The sequence below is a fragment of the Ochotona curzoniae genome, unplaced genomic scaffold (genome assembly GCF_017591425.1).
Source record: "Ochotona curzoniae isolate NIBS_2020 unplaced genomic scaffold, NIBS_Ocur_1.0 scaffold_1037, whole genome shotgun sequence".
Lineage (NCBI taxonomy): Eukaryota > Metazoa > Chordata > Mammalia > Lagomorpha > Ochotonidae > Ochotona > Ochotona curzoniae.
In genome coordinates this window covers 28505572-28522718 of record NW_024467083.1, presented here as the reverse complement: position 1 = coordinate 28522718, position 17147 = coordinate 28505572, and the positions used below count along the sequence as shown (strand labels likewise).

Here is a 17147-nt window from a genome sequence, read left to right as displayed (position 1 = left end):
GCGCTCCGCCCCCTCCCCGTGCCGCAGCCGTGCACAACAACCTTTTTCCCAGCCAGAGCACACCGTGTCCACGCGCCGCTGTGAGCTCTCTGATTGGTCAGACTCCTGGTAAACAAGGAGCAGGCAGCCAATGGGAGGGCTGTGCACGAGGACAGCACGAGCCTCCAGAGCAGCGCTCGCATGGCCCTGCTACTATATAGAGCAGCTTCCGGCTCCCGGCGCAAAGCTGCTTCTGCTCTCTGCCTAACCGGTTCCATTAGCCGTCCCAGCGAGAGCGTTTCTACAGCTGTTACGGCGAGCTAAGGAAACGGCTTGTTTTCTTGAAATTCTGTAGCCGCTTAAGTAATTTGGAACACCTTGTCTAAAACGTAGTGGTCGAGATTGGTTTGTTCCTTGAGTCTAGTTTGGTTTTTTAAACGCAACCTGCTTAAGAACACACTCGTTCCTTAGGAAGAGTGAAGTAATTTACTACAAAGAACACTTGCGTTTGGGGCTTTGGCTTCGTTTTTGACCTTTGAGCTCTACTCTGCCCCATCATGGTGATGTTCAAGAAAATCAAATCTTTTGAGGTGGTCTTCACCGACCCTGAAAAAGTGTACGGCAGTGGAGAGAAGGTGGCCGGCCGAGTGATTGTGGAGGTGTGTGAAGTTACTCGGGTTAAATCCGTCAGGATCCTGGCCTGCGGGGTAGCCAAAGTGCTGTGGATGCAGGGCTCCCAGCAGTGCAAGCAGACGCTGGACTACCTGCGGTATGAAGACACCCTTGTCTTGGAAGAGCAGCCCACAGGTGAGTGGCCCAGTTCCATGCTGGAGGGTGAAAGCGGGTTGTAGCAGAGAATTAAGTGGATCTGATACTGAATGTTTTAAGGTGTTCTGCTTGATTTGAATTACGTTTACTTTCAGTCTTAATTTGCAAATACCCCCTCAGTCTCCAAAAGCTGGGATCTCTACAGTTTTTGGGGGGTGGTATGTTGTAAAGGTGATGGGGACAGTAGATGTTTTAAGGTGTGTGTGTGTGTGTGTGATATATATTTTTTGGGAGATGTGAGTAGGAAAACTGTCCTAGGTCAGTCAGTATACTGCTAGGCTTTGCAACAAAATGCATCAGAATTTCTCATTGAAGTATATAAGAGAGGGGACTGGGAGTCCTAAGATGCCCTTACATGTTGCCCCAAAGGCTCACATATAGGGGTATTGAAAGTGCAACGGAAAGCCTAATGGTTTCTGTTCTCTCTCTCCAGGTGAGAATGAGATGGTGATTATGAGACCTGGAAACAAGTACGAGTACAAGTTTGGCTTCGAGCTTCCACAAGGGTAGGTATTTGCTACCTTCATCTTGGGACTCTTCTAAACTCTCCCCTCCCCTCTTGATTCCTTAACTGTTCTTGGAGAGCTTTTCAGTAATGATTGTTTACTTTTTCTTGACACAGACCTCTGGGAACATCCTTCAAAGGCAAATATGGTTGTGTGGACTACTGGGTGAAGGCTTTCCTCGACCGCCCCAGCCAGCCAACTCAAGAGATCAAGAAACGCTTTGAAGTGATGGATTTGGTGGATGTCAATACCCCCGATTTAATGGTGAGGCTCTTTTTAAGAGTCAGTTCTCCTGGGTTCCAGGAATGATATATCATCATCTCGCTCATGATGTTACGGCATCTCAAAACATCTTTTCCCCTCCTCTCCTGCATAGGCACCCGTGTCTGCTAAAAAGGAGAAGAAAGTTTCCTGCATGTTCATTCCTGATGGGCGAGTGTCAGTCTCTGCTCGAATTGACAGAAAAGGATTCTGTGAAGGTAAAAAAAAAAAAAGGAAAACCTAGTACTTAGAGTGGGTAGAAAAACAGAAGCATGGGTTTGGGTGTAAGGGTGTGGAATAGGACAGAGGAAATGTCATTAGTGGTAGTGAGCATCAGTTAATAACATTGTCATTTTTCTTACCACTAGGTGATGACATTTCCATCCATGCTGATTTTGAGAATACGTGTTCCCGCATTGTGGTCCCCAAAGCAGCCATTGTAGCCCGACATACTTACCTTGCCAACGGCCAGACGAAGGTGCTGACAGAGAAGTTGTCATCAGTCAGAGGCAATCATATTATCTCAGGGTCATGTGCATCGTGGCGTGGCAAGAGCCTTCGGGTACAGAAGATCAGACCTTCCATCCTGGGCTGCAACATCCTTCGAGTTGAATATTCCTTGCTGGTGAGTAGGGGAAGTGAGGAAGCATCCATCTGCGACATAGTCATGTTTTCTCTAGACCTCTTGTCTAATGAGCTTGTTCTCTTCCTACCTAGATCTATGTTAGCGTCCCTGGCTCCAAAAAAGTCATCCTTGACTTACCGCTGGTGATCGGGAGCAGATCAGGTCTGAGTAGCCGGACATCCAGCATGGCCAGCCGAACTAGCTCTGAGATGAGTTGGATAGATTTAAACATCCCAGAAACCCTAGAAGGTGAGTTACACTATGAGTCTTTTCTTCCTCCCCTGTTCTGCTTGGGTTTGGAAAATGGCTGGGACCTGGTGTTGTTTTTGGACAGAATTCTGAACGCTGTGTTTTCTCTTTCCAGCACCTCCTTGCTATATGGATGTCATTCCTGAAGATCATCGTCTGGAGAGTCCCACCACTCCTCTGCTAGATGACGTGGATGGTCCTCCAGACAGCCCTATTTTTATGTATCCCTCTGAGTTCAAGTTTGTGCCACCACCCACTTACACAGAGGTGAGAAGCCGTTTTTACTGTTCATTTGTCCTGAGCCCTATAGGAAGGTGACCTGGGAGGATTGTAAGGTTTGTCTTTCAGTGCTAACTCAGACTAAAATGGTCTCTGTCTTCCTTCTCAGGTGGATCCCTGCGTCCTCAACAACAATGTGCAGTGAACATGGGGAAGAAAAACAGTTGTACCACTTGTTTTTTTTCTGCCTCTCTTCCTGGACTCACTTTCTGAGACTCACCAAGCGGTCTCTGCAGTGGGGCCTGGGTCCTTCCCAGCCTCGGACCTCCTCTTGCCGGAGGTGATCAGCTGGCAGTCTTGTGGACCTTAAAGATCTGGACTCATCCTCCGCTGGCACAACGTGACGAGTGTTTGCTGGATGGGTTGTAAAACGGTTCAGGACAATTCAGGCCCACCCTGTTTTCTCAGGTATTCCTGAGTCAGGGATGCAAATGGCCTTCTGGTGTGGTCTTCCCAAGGTGATTTTTGGAGGGGACAATGGTTTGTTATGACAACATCAGACCTTGAACTGAATGTGCCATGTAAAATGGAGCCAATTTAGCAATGTAGGAAAATGAAGACTAACGGCCAACATTTTGGAAAGAGGAGGTTCTTCTAAAAAAAAATCAGTGTTTCCTTTCGTGCTTTAATGGGAAAGAAAAACCCTGCCAGGCTGATTTGGTTTGAATTTCAGAGAACATCCCTGTGAATTGAAAGAAGCTGCTGTTTTTCTTTGCTTAGAATGTACTTTATCCTGGCTTAAAGCAGTTGTAACTATGCTCCATCAAAGGTCTTGAAAGCCATTTTAGAGCCTATTGCACTGTGACTCCTATGGAAGTTTGTTCATTTAGGAGAATGTGTTTTTCTTTTCATGTGACTTCTTGGAATTGATTCTAAGGAGATAACTTAGCACTTTAGTTCTTTCAGACTTTTTGTTTTTTTCTCTCCCTATTGCAAATTAAACTACAACTGATCTATGTATCTAGGGGTAAGCACAAGGTCACACATACACCGACCCCCCAAAAAAGTTTCGCCTTTGAGACTTTGCCACAATGTACAGAATTTCATAATTCCGACACTGATATGAAAGGTTGCTATTTTATAAAGCTTTGTCCGTGGTCCGCTACGACTTCTCGATATCTGAGGAGGAACTCCATCCAGATACCCTGCCACTGTGATGGGATCCCCCAGACACTGGCCTGAGGAACTAGTGGGCGAGGACTTCAGTAAAGTTCTCTGGATCCCCTTCCTTCCCAGTGTAAGGCGATGAGGTTCGCCCTGTCTCGCAGCCCCTAGCACTGGGTCAGTCAGCACCAGCCATAGCACTTTGTTCACTGCCCTGTGTTAGAGCACTGAGCTCTACCCCTTTCCGAAAACTACAGCCAGAAAGGGTCGGAGCTGGAGGTGATTTCACTTTGTGTTTTTGTATTTTAATTGTGTATCTTTTTGTATGATAAAGAAATCTATATTTTGTACTTATCCGGATATATTTTCACCCCAGGTGGGGGTACTGTTTGTAAAAAATAAAGTTTTTTAATGGCAAAAGAAGTTGTGTTTTCTTGTTCCTGAACCAACATTGGAATAGTTCTTAGAAAGGAAGTTATCTAAAGCAACTTTCCCCTACCTCCCTGTTTCCTGAAAGCCTTTTTGAGAGAACATGCCCTGTTGACTGATAGACAGGAGCTGGGAGTGTGGAAGGGAAGGACACTGAACTGGTCTGGTCCTCCCAGTTCACTAAGGAAGCATAGTGGGACGTGCTGGTGAGCTAAGCTAGTTTTCCATCTTCGTAGTTAATCATTAGTCCCTCTACTCTGAAAGCTCATGAATTCTTAGAAAACAGTAAAACAAGTTTATGAGACTTGGAAGCAAAGGTTTGAAGTTTTTTTTTTAAAGATTTATTTTTATTTTTCATTGGAAAGGCGGATATACAGAGAGGAGAGACAGAGAGGAAGATCTTCTGTCTGATGATTCACTCCCCAAGTGAGCGCAACGGGTCGATACTATGCCGATCCATCCGAAGCCAGGAGCCTCTTCTAGGTCTCCCACGCGGGTGCAGGGTCCCAAAGCTTTGGGCCGTCCTCGACTGCTTTCCCGGGCCACAGGCAGGGAGCTGGATGGGAAGAGGGGCTGCCGGGATAGAACTGGCGCCCATATGGGATCCCGGGCGTGCAAGGTGAGGACCTTAACCACTTGTGCCACCGCACCAGGCCCAAAGTTTATTTTTTATAGCTTGATTCCATGGTGGGATTTCTTCCTGGTCTAGGTCCTGACAGAAGGAGCTATTCAAGATTTCTAAGAGCTTACTTACAGAGTTAAATGTTGAAATCTTCAGAAACAGATATACAGATTTCTTTTCCATATGCAGGTTATAGCACAGTCTGTCCAAGCTCACAGCATAACTGAGCACATGTTTCTTAAATATTCAATCCCACTCTCGGGATATGTCTTGACTGTTCCTATTTCTTCCTTTTGGGGTAATCACAATAGGCTGAATCCATGATTCTGCACCTATTTTTACTTCTAAGGAAAAAAGTGAATTCTGAGATGGCAGAGGTCAAGGTACAATATTTTGTGATTTCTGGCTCTTTGAAATCTTAGCAAACAGGTGTAGTCCTGGCCATTACTTGGGCGTTGGATTTTTTTAAAAGGATTTCCACATACTAATTTCAAGTACTAGGCTCCTATAATAAGTTCTATATATATAATTCACCTGAATTGAGGCACAAAATGGAGTTCGTTTTTTTTCTACGGAATCTTCATTTTTTGTTATTTGTCATGCTCCAAAATTCTTGTTATCATCTCCTGGCCTTTATTTTTTCATTACCATTTGCTCACCTTGTTCCTATGGTGACTCTCAAATGCTTCACCCCTTTCTCACCTGTTCAATAACTCCGTGGCTCCTCCCCTTTGGAAATTGTGAACGGGAAATTAGGTGAAAGTTGATGGAAAAGTTTTGGTGTTTGTTTGTTTTTTTTTTTTTTTTCTGCAGCTTGTTTTCCAGGGAGTAGAAGGGCAGAGCAAGGACAGGAGCAGGCTAGAGGGCTGGACAAAGGGATGCAGAGACCATGAAAGGCAAGAGCACAGTTGTTTATGTACGCAGTCTGGCCACTGGTACCTGATATGAAGAGGGAATGATAGAGGACAGACAGCATACACCCAGGGCCTCGTTAGCAACTTGCAGAACACAGGACCAGGGCACACACATCTGACAACCTAATCCCTTAATACAGGCCTGTCCACTAGAACGTTCTATGATAGTAGAAATGTTCTGTATCTGGTCTTTCCAAAACAGTAGCTGCTAACCACCTATGGCTACTTCATTGAAATATTACTACCATCACCGACGTACTGAATTTTTAAGAATAGGTTCTTATGAAAAAAAAGAGACAGAATAGGTTCATGTGAGCAGTGGCTGTGGCATTGGCATTGAGCAGTGCAGCACAATCTGAGGAAGGAAGCAGCAGCCAGAGCTGTTCCTCTTGCAGGAAACCCATCCCTGTGTTAGAGCAGGCGAGGCCCCACACTGCTTCCTTTGGCCCTTTTTTGGCCCCAGGACAGTTTTGGCATACACTTAGTTCAAGCGCACTTCCCTGCATCCTGGGCCAGCTCTGTCCCTACTTGAGTGGGTGGAGATTCTGGCTCTTCTTTTCTCACACTCTTCTCGATATGCCTTTTAATTGTTAAAGAGCTGCACCCTACATAGATACAAAGCCATTAGACGAGATCAAGTTCTGGGTATCACTTTTTCATGAGGTTCCAGTCTGGTCTAGGAACATCTGAGAAAAGGCAGAAAGACAACTAAAGAAAATGAATTAACACGAAAAAGGCAGACAATTCCAAACTTGGGACTGGGCTACCCTGATATCTGAACAGACTGAAAAAAAGACTTCCCTTGGGGTGAGGCACTGAGAGGGCAAGTATAGAGAGGATCTGAGCAGGCGCATGGTTAGCCAAAAAAACAATCACACGGGGACTTAAGAATATACAGTGCAGAGCAGAAGTGATCTTTGCCTAATTCTTTAAAGACCGGATTACACACATAATGGCTCAATTAGCTAATCCTCCCCTTGGCAAGTGCTAGGATCCCATATGGGTACAGGTTCATGTTCTAGCTGCTCTACTTCCCATCCAGCTCCTTGTTGATGGCCTGGGTAAACAGTGGAGGATGGTCCAAAGCCTTAGGACCCTAAGAGTTACAGAGAGAGGGCTCAGCGTGGTGGCCTAGCGGCTAAAGTCTTCACCTTGAATGCTCTGGGATCCCATATGGGTGCTGGTTCTAGTCTCAGCAGCTCCACTTCCCATCCAGCTCCCTGCTTGTGGTGTGGGAAAGCAGTCAGGGACGGCCCAAAGCCTTGGGACCCTGCACCCGTGTGGGAGACCTGGAAGAAGTTCTTGGATCCTGGTTTCGGATCAGCGCAGCTCTGGCCATTGTGGCCGCTTGGGGAGTGAATCATCGGACAGATCTTCCTCTCTGTCTCTCCTCTTCTCTGTATATCTGGTTATCCAATGAAAAATAAATCTTAAAAAAAAAAAAAAGAGTTACAGTGAAAGAAGAGAGAGATCTTTCATCTGTTGGCTTGTACCTACAAATAATAGCAAAGGCCAGAGCTGGGCTGGTCCAAAGCCAAGAAATCTGTAACTTCTTCCAAGTCTTCCATATGGGTGCAGGGGCCAAATCACTTGGGGCATCTTCCACTGCTTTCCCAGATGCATTAGCAGGGACCTGGATTGGAAGTGGAATAGCCAGGACTCACACTGGTGCCCCTAAGGGACGCTGACACCACAGGTAGGGGCTTTGCGTGCCATGCCACAGTGTCAGCCCCCATTTTTTAGATCTTTCAACAGATCCTTCCCTGGGTTCTTTTCATCTGTGGGTTTTGGAATGCATAAGGTAGAAAATGACAATATTTTGCTGACCCTAAAGTCACTTGACCCAGGCACCCTGATGGGCGATTTTGTTCCTACTTTGTCCTAACCGCACATCCACTTCCATTTCCTAAGTTTTAGAAGTGGCTACTCATCCAGAGTTTGCAGGTCCTAACCCAAGAAGTAGGTATAGAACCTGGAAAATTTTTAGGAATTCATTTTCTTGTTCTATTAAGGAGAACAGGGGAAGCGTAATGGTTAAGCACTTGGACCTGAATGAAGTTAAACCATCTAAATTCAAGACCTGCTTCTACTACTTAAATAACTGTGTGACTTTGGGAAACTTTTTTTTTTTAAAGATTTATTTATTTTTATTGGAAAGGCAAATTTACAGAGAGAAGGAAAGACAAAGAAAAGATCTTCCATCTGCTGGTTCATTCCCCAAGTGGCCACAACAGCCAGAGCTGAGCTGATCTGAAGCCAGGAGCCTGGAGCTTCTTCCAGATCTCCCATATGGATACAGGATCTCAAGACTTTGGGCAGTCCTCAACTGCTCTCTCAGGCCACAAGCAGGGAGCTTGAAGGAAAGTGGAGCAGCTGGGATGCAAACCAGCACCCACATGGGATTTTGTTGCATACAAAGTAGGGCTTTAGCCATTAGGCTATCTATCGCACCAGGCCTGGGAAACTTTTTTTTTTTTTTTTTTTTTTTTTTTTAGTATTTATTTGTATTGGAAAGGAATGTTTACAGAGGAGAAACAGAAAAAGATCTTCCATCTGCTGGTTCACTTCCCAAGGGGCCACAATGGCTGGAGCTGAGTCTGTCTGAAGCCAGAAGTCATGAACCAGAAGCCTCTTCCAGGTATCCACATGGGTGTAGGGTCCCGTGGAGCTGGGCCCTCCTCTGATGCTTTCCCAGGACATAAGCATGGGAACTTTGGAACAGCTGGGACACAAGTGGGCTCCCATATGGCATGTCAGCACTTGAGGGTGGGGATTAGCTAGTTGAGCTATTACACAAGAAACTTGCTTAGTGTCTCTGTGTCAACAGTTTATTTATAAACTAGGGAATAATAGGAGTAGTACCTACCCAAGAAGACTGTGAGGATTAAAACACACATAGGCACGTGTGGTACAGCAGGTTAAGCCACCAATAGACATGCTCACATCCCTTATCAGAGAACCCGGGATCTAATAGTGCCTTCACCTCAGCTTCCAATCCAGCTTCTAATGTCCTTGGGAGGCAGTAGATGACTGCTCAAGTACTGAATCCTTTCCATTTGTGTGGGGACGTAGGAGAATTTCCTGGCTTTGGCTCAGGCTATTGCAGCCATCTCAGGAAGCGAATCAGGAGATGGAAGATCTCTCTCTCTCTTTGCAACTAAGTGCCTGGTAACTATAACAGAAGAGAAGGAGGGGTAGGCGTGTGGTTTGTATACTTGCATTTCCCCGTCAGAGTGGCTGAGTCCTGACTCGTGATCCCAAATACCTGCTAATGTGCAGCCTGGGAGACAGTGAAAATGTTCAAAGACTTGGGTCCCTGCCATCCATATGAGAGACCAGGATTAAGCTCCTGGCTTTAGCCACAACCCAGCCACTGCGCGTGTCTGGGGACTGCACCAGCTGTTGTGAACAATATCTCTCACTCGCGCTCTCTCCCCCAAATAAACCAATAATAAAAAAAAAACTAACATGGAGAGCTGACGCAGTGGCCTAGGGGCTAAAGTCCTCGCCTTGAATGTGCCAGGATCCCATATGGACGCCGGTTCTAGTCCCAGCAGCTCCATTTCTCATCCAGCTCCCTGCTTGTGGCCTGGGAACAGCCCAAAGCCTTGGGACCCTGCACCCATGTGAGACCTGAAGACGCTCCTGGCTCCTGGCTTCGGACTGGCTCAGCTCCAACTGCTGTGACTGCATGGGGAATGAATGAATCAACGGACAGAAGATCTTCCTCTCAGTCTCTCCTCATCTCTGTATATCTGACTTTGCAGTAAAAATAAATCTTTTTAAAAATTAACTAATTAATTAATTAAATGGAAAGACATATTCATCGTCTCCACCTTAAAGAACTTACTCCAGGCATATCCTAACCATAGTTTTCTCCCTGTTTCTCACAGTTCAGGGCATTCTCCCTTTGTTTCTCTTGATTTCCTTCCTGTGTTAGAGAAACAAAACAATCCTGGGAAGAGAGCATTGTGTAGGAGCTGACTCAGCCTGTGGTTAATGTGGAAATGGGAAAGCAGCTCACTGCTGGACTCTCCTCTCTTCCCAGAACAGAACGAGCCCTCTAGACTTTCTCTCTCAACATCTCATGGTGTGGATCTGGGGAAACTAGGGTCTTCTCTTTCACATTCTCAGAGTGCTTTTCAAGGCCTTTGGATGAGCACCTTTTGGGAATAAACCAAACTTTGTAACTTCAGGGTAAAGCTTCCACTGGGCATGGTAAACTAAGGAACAGAGAACGCTGCATTTGCAATGTTACACTACAAAACGTCCTTATTCCAAACTCTTGCATCTCATTTGATATTTTCCCTCAAGGTGAACTAGACTGAGAACCACAAAGCCCAGTGGTGGTAAGTCCACCCGTGAGGCCCAAGTCAGCCTGCTTACGTTATGCTTGTTCTCTCCTGAACCCCCCTTTGGCTCGACCCTTCCCTCCTCTTGGCTGAGCCTGTTACACAAGAAGGAAAGAATGGAAAGACTTTGAAAACCAGGATTTTTCTGGCCACCAACTGATTGGTCATCTCCAGGCAACGGAATGATGGTAGAAGATGGAAGCCGAGCAGAACATAAGGACAGTATCATGAATGCCACGTGCCTGGTGTCCTGAGGTCCACCCTGTCCTCGTTGGGTGATGGAGCTGCTGACCAGACCTCTCCATGGCCACCAAATGGTCAGTAAACAAGTTCTTGGAAATGTCTGGTTAAGTGTCCAGTTTGTTTATTTTTAGCCTCCAGGACAGATGAAGAGAGGAAGGATTTCAGTCGCTGAGGTGGGGTGAGGCACCAGGGCATGAGAACTGTGTCCCCCTTGTATAATTCTGTGATTAAAGAGCTCTCCCTCTCTGCCTCACATGTCTACTTCCCACTACTGCCTTCACCTGTCCAGGCTCAGTGATGCATTGGTCCCTCGTTCACACACATCTTACTGTTCTTTCACGCTTACCTTACCTTCTGTTTGGTGGAAATATTGCTTTCTTTTCCAAACTCCCAGGTGCTTCCATCTCCACGTCCCTCTAGGTCAATTTGAAGCTCCATCTCCCTTTGGCCTCCTCTAATACTGTCTTCTATAACTGTAATGGGGTGCAGCGGTTGATGGCTAGCATCCGCTTGACAGGTGAATTGACAGTGGACCAGAGTTTCCACACCGCACCCTTCCTACCTCTTCTGGCACCATTCAAGTTAATCGGAGGCGTGAAACCAGCTTCAGAGGCGCCTGGCGCGCACCCGCCCCTTCCGCACCATTCAGGACAATGACAGCGCGGAAAAGACTCCGGAGATAGGAGCACCTGACCCGTCCTGTCTCCTATTGTACTAGATCAGGTTAATTAACTACAGGAAAACTTTGGGCTCTGATAACTCCTTTCCTGCCTTCTGCACAAGGAAACTTTGTGCTGCGTGGCTCTCAATCTGATTGGAGGATGAGAACTTAAAAACTTCTCTGCTCTGCACATCTGCTTCTGGAGTGTAGCAGGAGCTGTTTGTCACCAAGCCTGGCAACAAAGAATCCTTGTAACATCCTACACTTGGATCCATTGTGATCTCTCTCACACTCCGCAACATAACCAAAAACTACCTCCTCCCCTCCCTTTATTTTTTCTTGTGCCTCAGCATGTTTTCTGACACTACCCACCTGCTCTGTCATTGAAGGGGGTCCCTGATGTAGGTGCTCCCAGGTTAAAACAAAGCGGGACGGGAGATGGAATTGGAGAAGGGAGAGATCACAATGTGGTTCCTTTTCCTCTTTCTGGACCTTGATTTTAGCTGATGTGGATGAACGAAAGTACAGCTGGACGGAAGTCTGAAGCAGAGGCAACAACCAGGGCCTGCAGGCGTCAGCTTGCATACATCCAGGAATGCCAACAGCTCCTCCCTTTAGAAAAATTAGTTGGTTATAAACATGTAAAATCTAATTCACACGAATTGATTTCCCTGGATTCTCTTTCAAAATGAGTGTATTTGACAACACTGAGCTGCATTCTTCCCTAACACCAACCGGCTGGAGCTGGGGGGTCAGGTAGGCCCTGGTGAGGCGCTTCCCACTGCACTGCAGGACACTCACTGCTTTACTCCTGCACGACCCCATTCTGGTGCGTGGGCTTCTCTTGAGTTGCCACCTGTACCCTAAGCAGGGCTTCTCCAGAATTTTTTTTTTTTTTTAAGATTCAGGAGCGTGAACCATGTTCGCTAGGGTTGCAAGAACATTCATAAGTAGCATGTCACAAACTAGAAATGTCTTTTGATATGCTTATATTTTAACAGAGTAAAAAAAACTTAAAAAAAATATATGCTTATATTTTATGTATGAAAACTCCAAATTTTTACTTACTCTGCCTAAGATATTTCTGTCTATTGATTTTGGCCTGATTTACCAGACCTCTAGAGAGGGAGCTAGATGGGAAGTAGAGCAGCCAGAATGTGAACTGGCGCCCATATGGGATGCTGGCACAGGCAATCCAAGAAAAACAAATACATTTTTTTTAAAGATTTATTTACTTTTATTACAAAGTCAGATGTACAGAAAGGAGGAAAGACAGAGAGGAAGATCTTCCTTCCGATGATTCACTCCCCGAGTGAACGCAACAGCCGGTGCTCTGCCGATCCGAAGCCAAGAGTCAGGAACTTCCTCCAGGTTTCCCAGTAGGTGCAGGGTCCCAAGGCTTTGGGATGTCCTGGACTGCTTTCCCAGGCCACAAGCAGGGAGCTGGATGGGAAGTGGAGCTGCTGGGATTAGAACCAGTGCCCATATGGGATCCTGGCATGTTCAAAGCAAGGACTTGAGCTTCTAGGCTACCACGCCGGGCCCCCCCCCCCAAAAAAAAACAAATAAATCTTAAGAAACCTTTTTGGAAAGTCAGATTTACAGAGAGAAGGAGAAACAGAGACAAAGATTTTTCTGTCCACTGATTCTTGCCTCAAGTGGCAGCAACAGCCAGAGCTGAGCTGATCTGAAGCCAGGAGTTTCTTCCGGGTCTCCCATGCGGGTGCAGGGTCCCAAGGCTTTGGGCCATCCTTGACTGCCTTCCCAGGCCACAGACAGGGAGCTGGATGGGAAATGGAGCAGCCGGAACATGACCTGGTGCCTATATGGGATGCTGACTCTGTGCAAGACAAGGATTTTAGCCACGGAGCCATCACATTGGGCCTGCCAAATGATCCTTATAATATCACTTAATGAATAGCTCAATTTATTTATATTAAGATTTATTTATTTACTTGAAAGGCAGAATTACAGAGAGAAAGAGACAGAGATCTTCCATATGCTGGTTCACTCCTCAAATGGCTGCTGGAACCAGACCTGAGTCAGGTCAAAACCAGCAACTAGCAGCTTCATCTACATTTCCCACTTGTGTTCCAGAGCCCAAGCTCAGAAAACGGGTCTGTTGCTTGTATTGCTTTCCCAGTCACCTTAGTAGGGAACTGCATCAGAAGTGAAGCAGTCAGAACACAAACTGGCACCCACATTGAACGCCATCATCACAGATGGTGGCTTTACATGCTGTAACTCAGCGCCAGTCCCTAACTAATCCAGTTTAAGCAGCAATGAATGAATACATTGCTGACAATGAATACAAGGCATGACATGGTAAGAGAGGAGAGAAAGGCATAGAGACAGAGCCAAAAATAAAATCTGAAAGATGATGATGAGTTGGCATTGTGGTACTATTTGTGACTCTGATATCCCATGACCAAGCATCAGTTTTGACTCCCTGCTGTTCCGCTTCCCACCCAGCTTCTTACTAATGTGCGTGGGAAGACAGCAGAAGATGGTTCAAGTAGGTGGGCTCCTTCCGTCACATGAGAGACCCAGACTGGAGTTTCTGGCTTCTGGCTTCGACTGGGCCCAGACCTGACTCCTGAGGCCATTTGGTGAATGAACCAGTTTCCCCATGTTTCTCCATCTCTGTTGCTTTGATTCCATGTCTCTCCATCTCTCTGTTTGCTTTGAGAGAGCACAGAAAGAGATTCAACCTCTATTAATTCACTCCCTAAATTGTCATAACGACTAGGGCTCACCTGGCCAAAACCAGGAGCTCAGAACCTCATCCAGGCCTCCCACGTGGGTAACAGGGACACAACTACGTGCGCCACCTTCTACTGCTTTCCCACGTGCATTGACAGGGAGCTTCATGGGAAATAGAAAAACCAGAACTCAAACCTGTGCTCCTATGGGATTCTGGTGTTACAGGTAGTGGCTTAATTCATTATGCTACAATACAGGCCCCAGTAAGCTTTTGTTGTTGCTGCTGCTGCTGCTAAATGAGTGTGAATGACAAATCCAGCTACTGGTCCTGAACTGCCAGATCTGGCCTGGCCTAGACTGGCTCCTGAGAAGTTGGAGACACCCCTGATCTCTCAGGACAGGTGTTAGAATTGTGCTCAGGGTGGAAAACAAGACTCAAAAGAGGAGCTAGGCCAAGTAAGGGAGAGGTGAGGGGCCATGAGCAGCCAAGTAAGGTTAGGCAGGAAAGATTGTCCGGTGCCAGGAAACAGGCTTGGGGAAAGGAAGCAGAGGACTCAGAAGGGCTGCTTAGCACGCACCCTTTCACCCACAAGGCCCTTCTGTTTTACTTCCTCTCGTCATTCTGCCTGAGACAAACAAGCTAACCACATGTACTTGGTGACCTCCTGACACAAGGGAGAGTCTTCAAAATGCCCGCATCTCTGGCAGTAGCAGAACATAAGAGGGGAATAAGTGCCAGGGCTACTTCCCTGTCCAACCTGGCTGCCACCATTCTCCCCGGGAATCTGCACCCGCTCCCCCCCGGGCCCCACCTCTCTTTGGTAAGTCAAAGATAGCTCTAACTGCCGCCCTGCTGTTCCAGTACTGCCAGCACTGCCCTCAGGATAACAAAACATGGTAGAGACAAACTTGGGATATTTTCCCGCTTTCCCAACCATACACTAAAAGAGGCGGAATCACGTGAAGGGGCTCATTTGGGAAGGGACAGGGGTCTAGCTTTTGAGATGCACATCCCACAGTTGAGGACCCTGGGAGGAGGGGAATTCTGAGAATGGAGAACAGTCTCAAGACTCCAAGGTCATGGAGACATAACTCTCCCTGCGTGGAGCAGGATTGGGGCTGAGAAACCCCAGCATTCTTTCCTTGATGCCTTGGTCTCCCGAGGTTGTAGCACTTGGCCCCTCCAGTCCTGCAATTAAGGCTTGGATCAATGCCTTCCCACTGACTCCCATGAGGGCTGCAGGGTTGTGCTGGGAGCCGCCACGAGGAGTGCTCTCCCTTCCCTCTGGGATGCAAAGAGGCACATTAAAGGCCTGCCGAGTTTAGCCAAAGCATTTTCTGAGGCAATGCCAAGGAACTAGAATGTCCAATTTTCAGTTTTGTGGTCACACTTGACCTTGGGGAGAAGGTAGGCCTCAGTAGGGTAAAGGTCAGCGGAGTGCAAGTCTTCTCTGAGCTGGCCAAATGAGCTCACTGAGCTATTCCTACACAGACCATTTCTCTGTTCTGGCCAGATGTGGCATATGGGAGTACTTAAAATAATTCATGGAAAAATAGAATTAAAAGATGTTTATATTGAAACCCATGTATTGGTTTGTTTTTTAAGAAAGATTCACTCGCTTCTTTGAAAGGCAGATCTACAGAAAGAGAAGAAGCAACAGAGAGATCTTCCATCCGCTGGTTCACTCCTCAAATGGCCATAGTGGTTGGGGTTCTGCCAGGTTGAAGCCAAGAGCTTCATATAGGTCTTCCATGTGGGTGCAAGGGCCCAAGTAGTCTGGGTCATCTTCTGTTTTCCCAGTCACATTATAAAGGAGCTGAATTGGAAGTAATGCAGTGGGGACACAAGCTGGTGCCCATAGGATGTCAGCATTGCAGGCATTGGCTTAACGCACTATACCACAATGCCAGCCCCTGCCTAGCTTTTATCCCCATAATAATATGCATCTTCATGATCTTTCTAAAGAACCCTGATATGTGTTTCAATGATTTTTGCACCAAGAAGAGACATATTTTAAAACTCCATTTCCCAAAACTTTTTAAAAAGAATTATTTACTTTTACTGGAAAGGCAGATTTAAAGAGAAGAAAGACAGAGAGAAATCTCTTCCATACACTGGTTCATTTCCCAACTGGCCACAACGGCCGAAACTGAGGCAGTCTGAAGCCAGGAACCAGGAACTTCTTCCAGGTCTCCCATGAGAGTGTAGGGTCCCAAGGCTTTGGACCATACTCCATTGTTTTCCCAGGCCATAAACAGAGCTGGATGGGAAAAGGAGAGGCCAGGACACAAACCGGTTTGTCCTGGCACTTGAAGGGGAGGATCAGCCAATTGAGCCGCTGCACTGGGCCCTCCCAAGAACTTTTTGATGTACCTTCACAAAAAGCAGATAGAGCACCTGCTGTTCTAACCTCTTCCTCAGGCATCTATTGGTGGGCTGCCTGATGGGAGCTCTGGCTTGCACATGGTGACCTTGAACTCTGCTTCAGGGGTTGTCTCTTTTCTTGTTAGTTGATACATTTGCTGATCTGCCTGCTACTTGGCTGAAGCAGGTTCTTGGAAACGACTGGCAAGACGCCTGCAGTATCTTTAGCCTGCCTGGGCTGAAAATAGGACTGGGAAATCCAATGGATGGTATGAGTTCAGCCAAAGTGGCTATGTCCTCCCTTTGTTCTCAAGAAACTGCTGGATTTCAGTAGGTAGATCCATATTAGCCTACTGTGTAAGAGCTACAAAGCTTCCTAATGGACATCTAGTCCAAATTCATGTTTCATACATAAGGAAACTGATGCATCTTGACTTCCATTATTTTCCCAAAAGTACAGTAACAATGGAGTGGTGAAGCTAGACCAAATAACGTACTGAGCGCAAGTGAGATGATAGCCTTTTTATCAATTTTGTTTCTTTTCTTTTATTTTATTTTAAAATCAATATACAGAGAGGAGGAGAGACAGAGAGGAAGATCTTCCACCCACTGGTTTACTCCTCAAGTGGCAGCAATGGCCAGAGCTGAGCCGATCCAAGGCCAAGAGATTCTTCCCGGTTTCCCATGTGGGTGCAGGGTCAGCTTTGGGCCATCCTTGACTGCTTTCCCAGGCCACAGGCAGGGAGCTGGATGGAAAGTGGAGCAGCCAGGATATGAACCAGCGCCCACATGGGATCCCGGCACATGGCAAGGCAAAGACTTTAGCCACTAGAATACTGTGCTAAGCCCATCAATTTAGTTTCTAATAAGTCTACACCTACAAGCTATTCTTCTTTCTTAAAAAACATGGTTAAAGATTTATTTTATTTATTTGAAAGGCACAGTTACAAAGAGACAGAAAATTTACATCTAGTGGTTCACTCCCTAAATTGCTGCAGCTGAAGTCAGAAACCAGGAACTTCTTCCA

The 17147-nt window shown here is 46.5% G+C and overlaps 1 protein-coding gene across 2 annotated transcripts; it reads left to right on the top strand.

Annotated features, from left to right (window-relative positions):
- The first annotated feature begins 214 nt into the window (after positions 1-214).
- LOC121168332 (thioredoxin interacting protein) lies at positions 215-4251 on the top strand. Of its 2 annotated transcripts, XM_040998316.1 has the most exons (9): positions 215-786; positions 821-823; positions 1241-1313; positions 1430-1577; positions 1690-1792; positions 1943-2199; positions 2292-2448; positions 2564-2715; positions 2837-4251. In XM_040998316.1, exons 1-9 carry the CDS (start codon positions 537-539, stop codon positions 2870-2872), a joined length of 1179 nt encoding a protein of 392 aa, XP_040854250.1. In that variant the 5' UTR covers positions 215-536; the 3' UTR covers positions 2873-4251. The 2 variants fall into 2 exon arrangements, with proteins under 2 accessions (XP_040854250.1, XP_040854249.1); XM_040998315.1 differs by lacking the exon at positions 821-823.
- Positions 4252-17147: the final 12896 nt, after the last annotated feature.

Excerpts from the sequence above, each read along its gene's own strand:
- LOC121168332 (XM_040998316.1), top strand. The coding sequence starts at position 537 with ATGGTGATGTTCAAGAAAATCAAATCTTTTGAGGTGGTCTTCACCGAC. Across the intron at positions 1,578-1,689 it reads TCAATACCCCCGATTTAATG|GCACCCGTGTCTGCTAAAAA; the intron begins GTGAGGCTCTTT and ends TCTCCTGCATAG. Across the intron at positions 2,449-2,563 it reads CATCCCAGAAACCCTAGAAG|CACCTCCTTGCTATATGGAT; the intron begins GTGAGTTACACT and ends TTCTCTTTCCAG.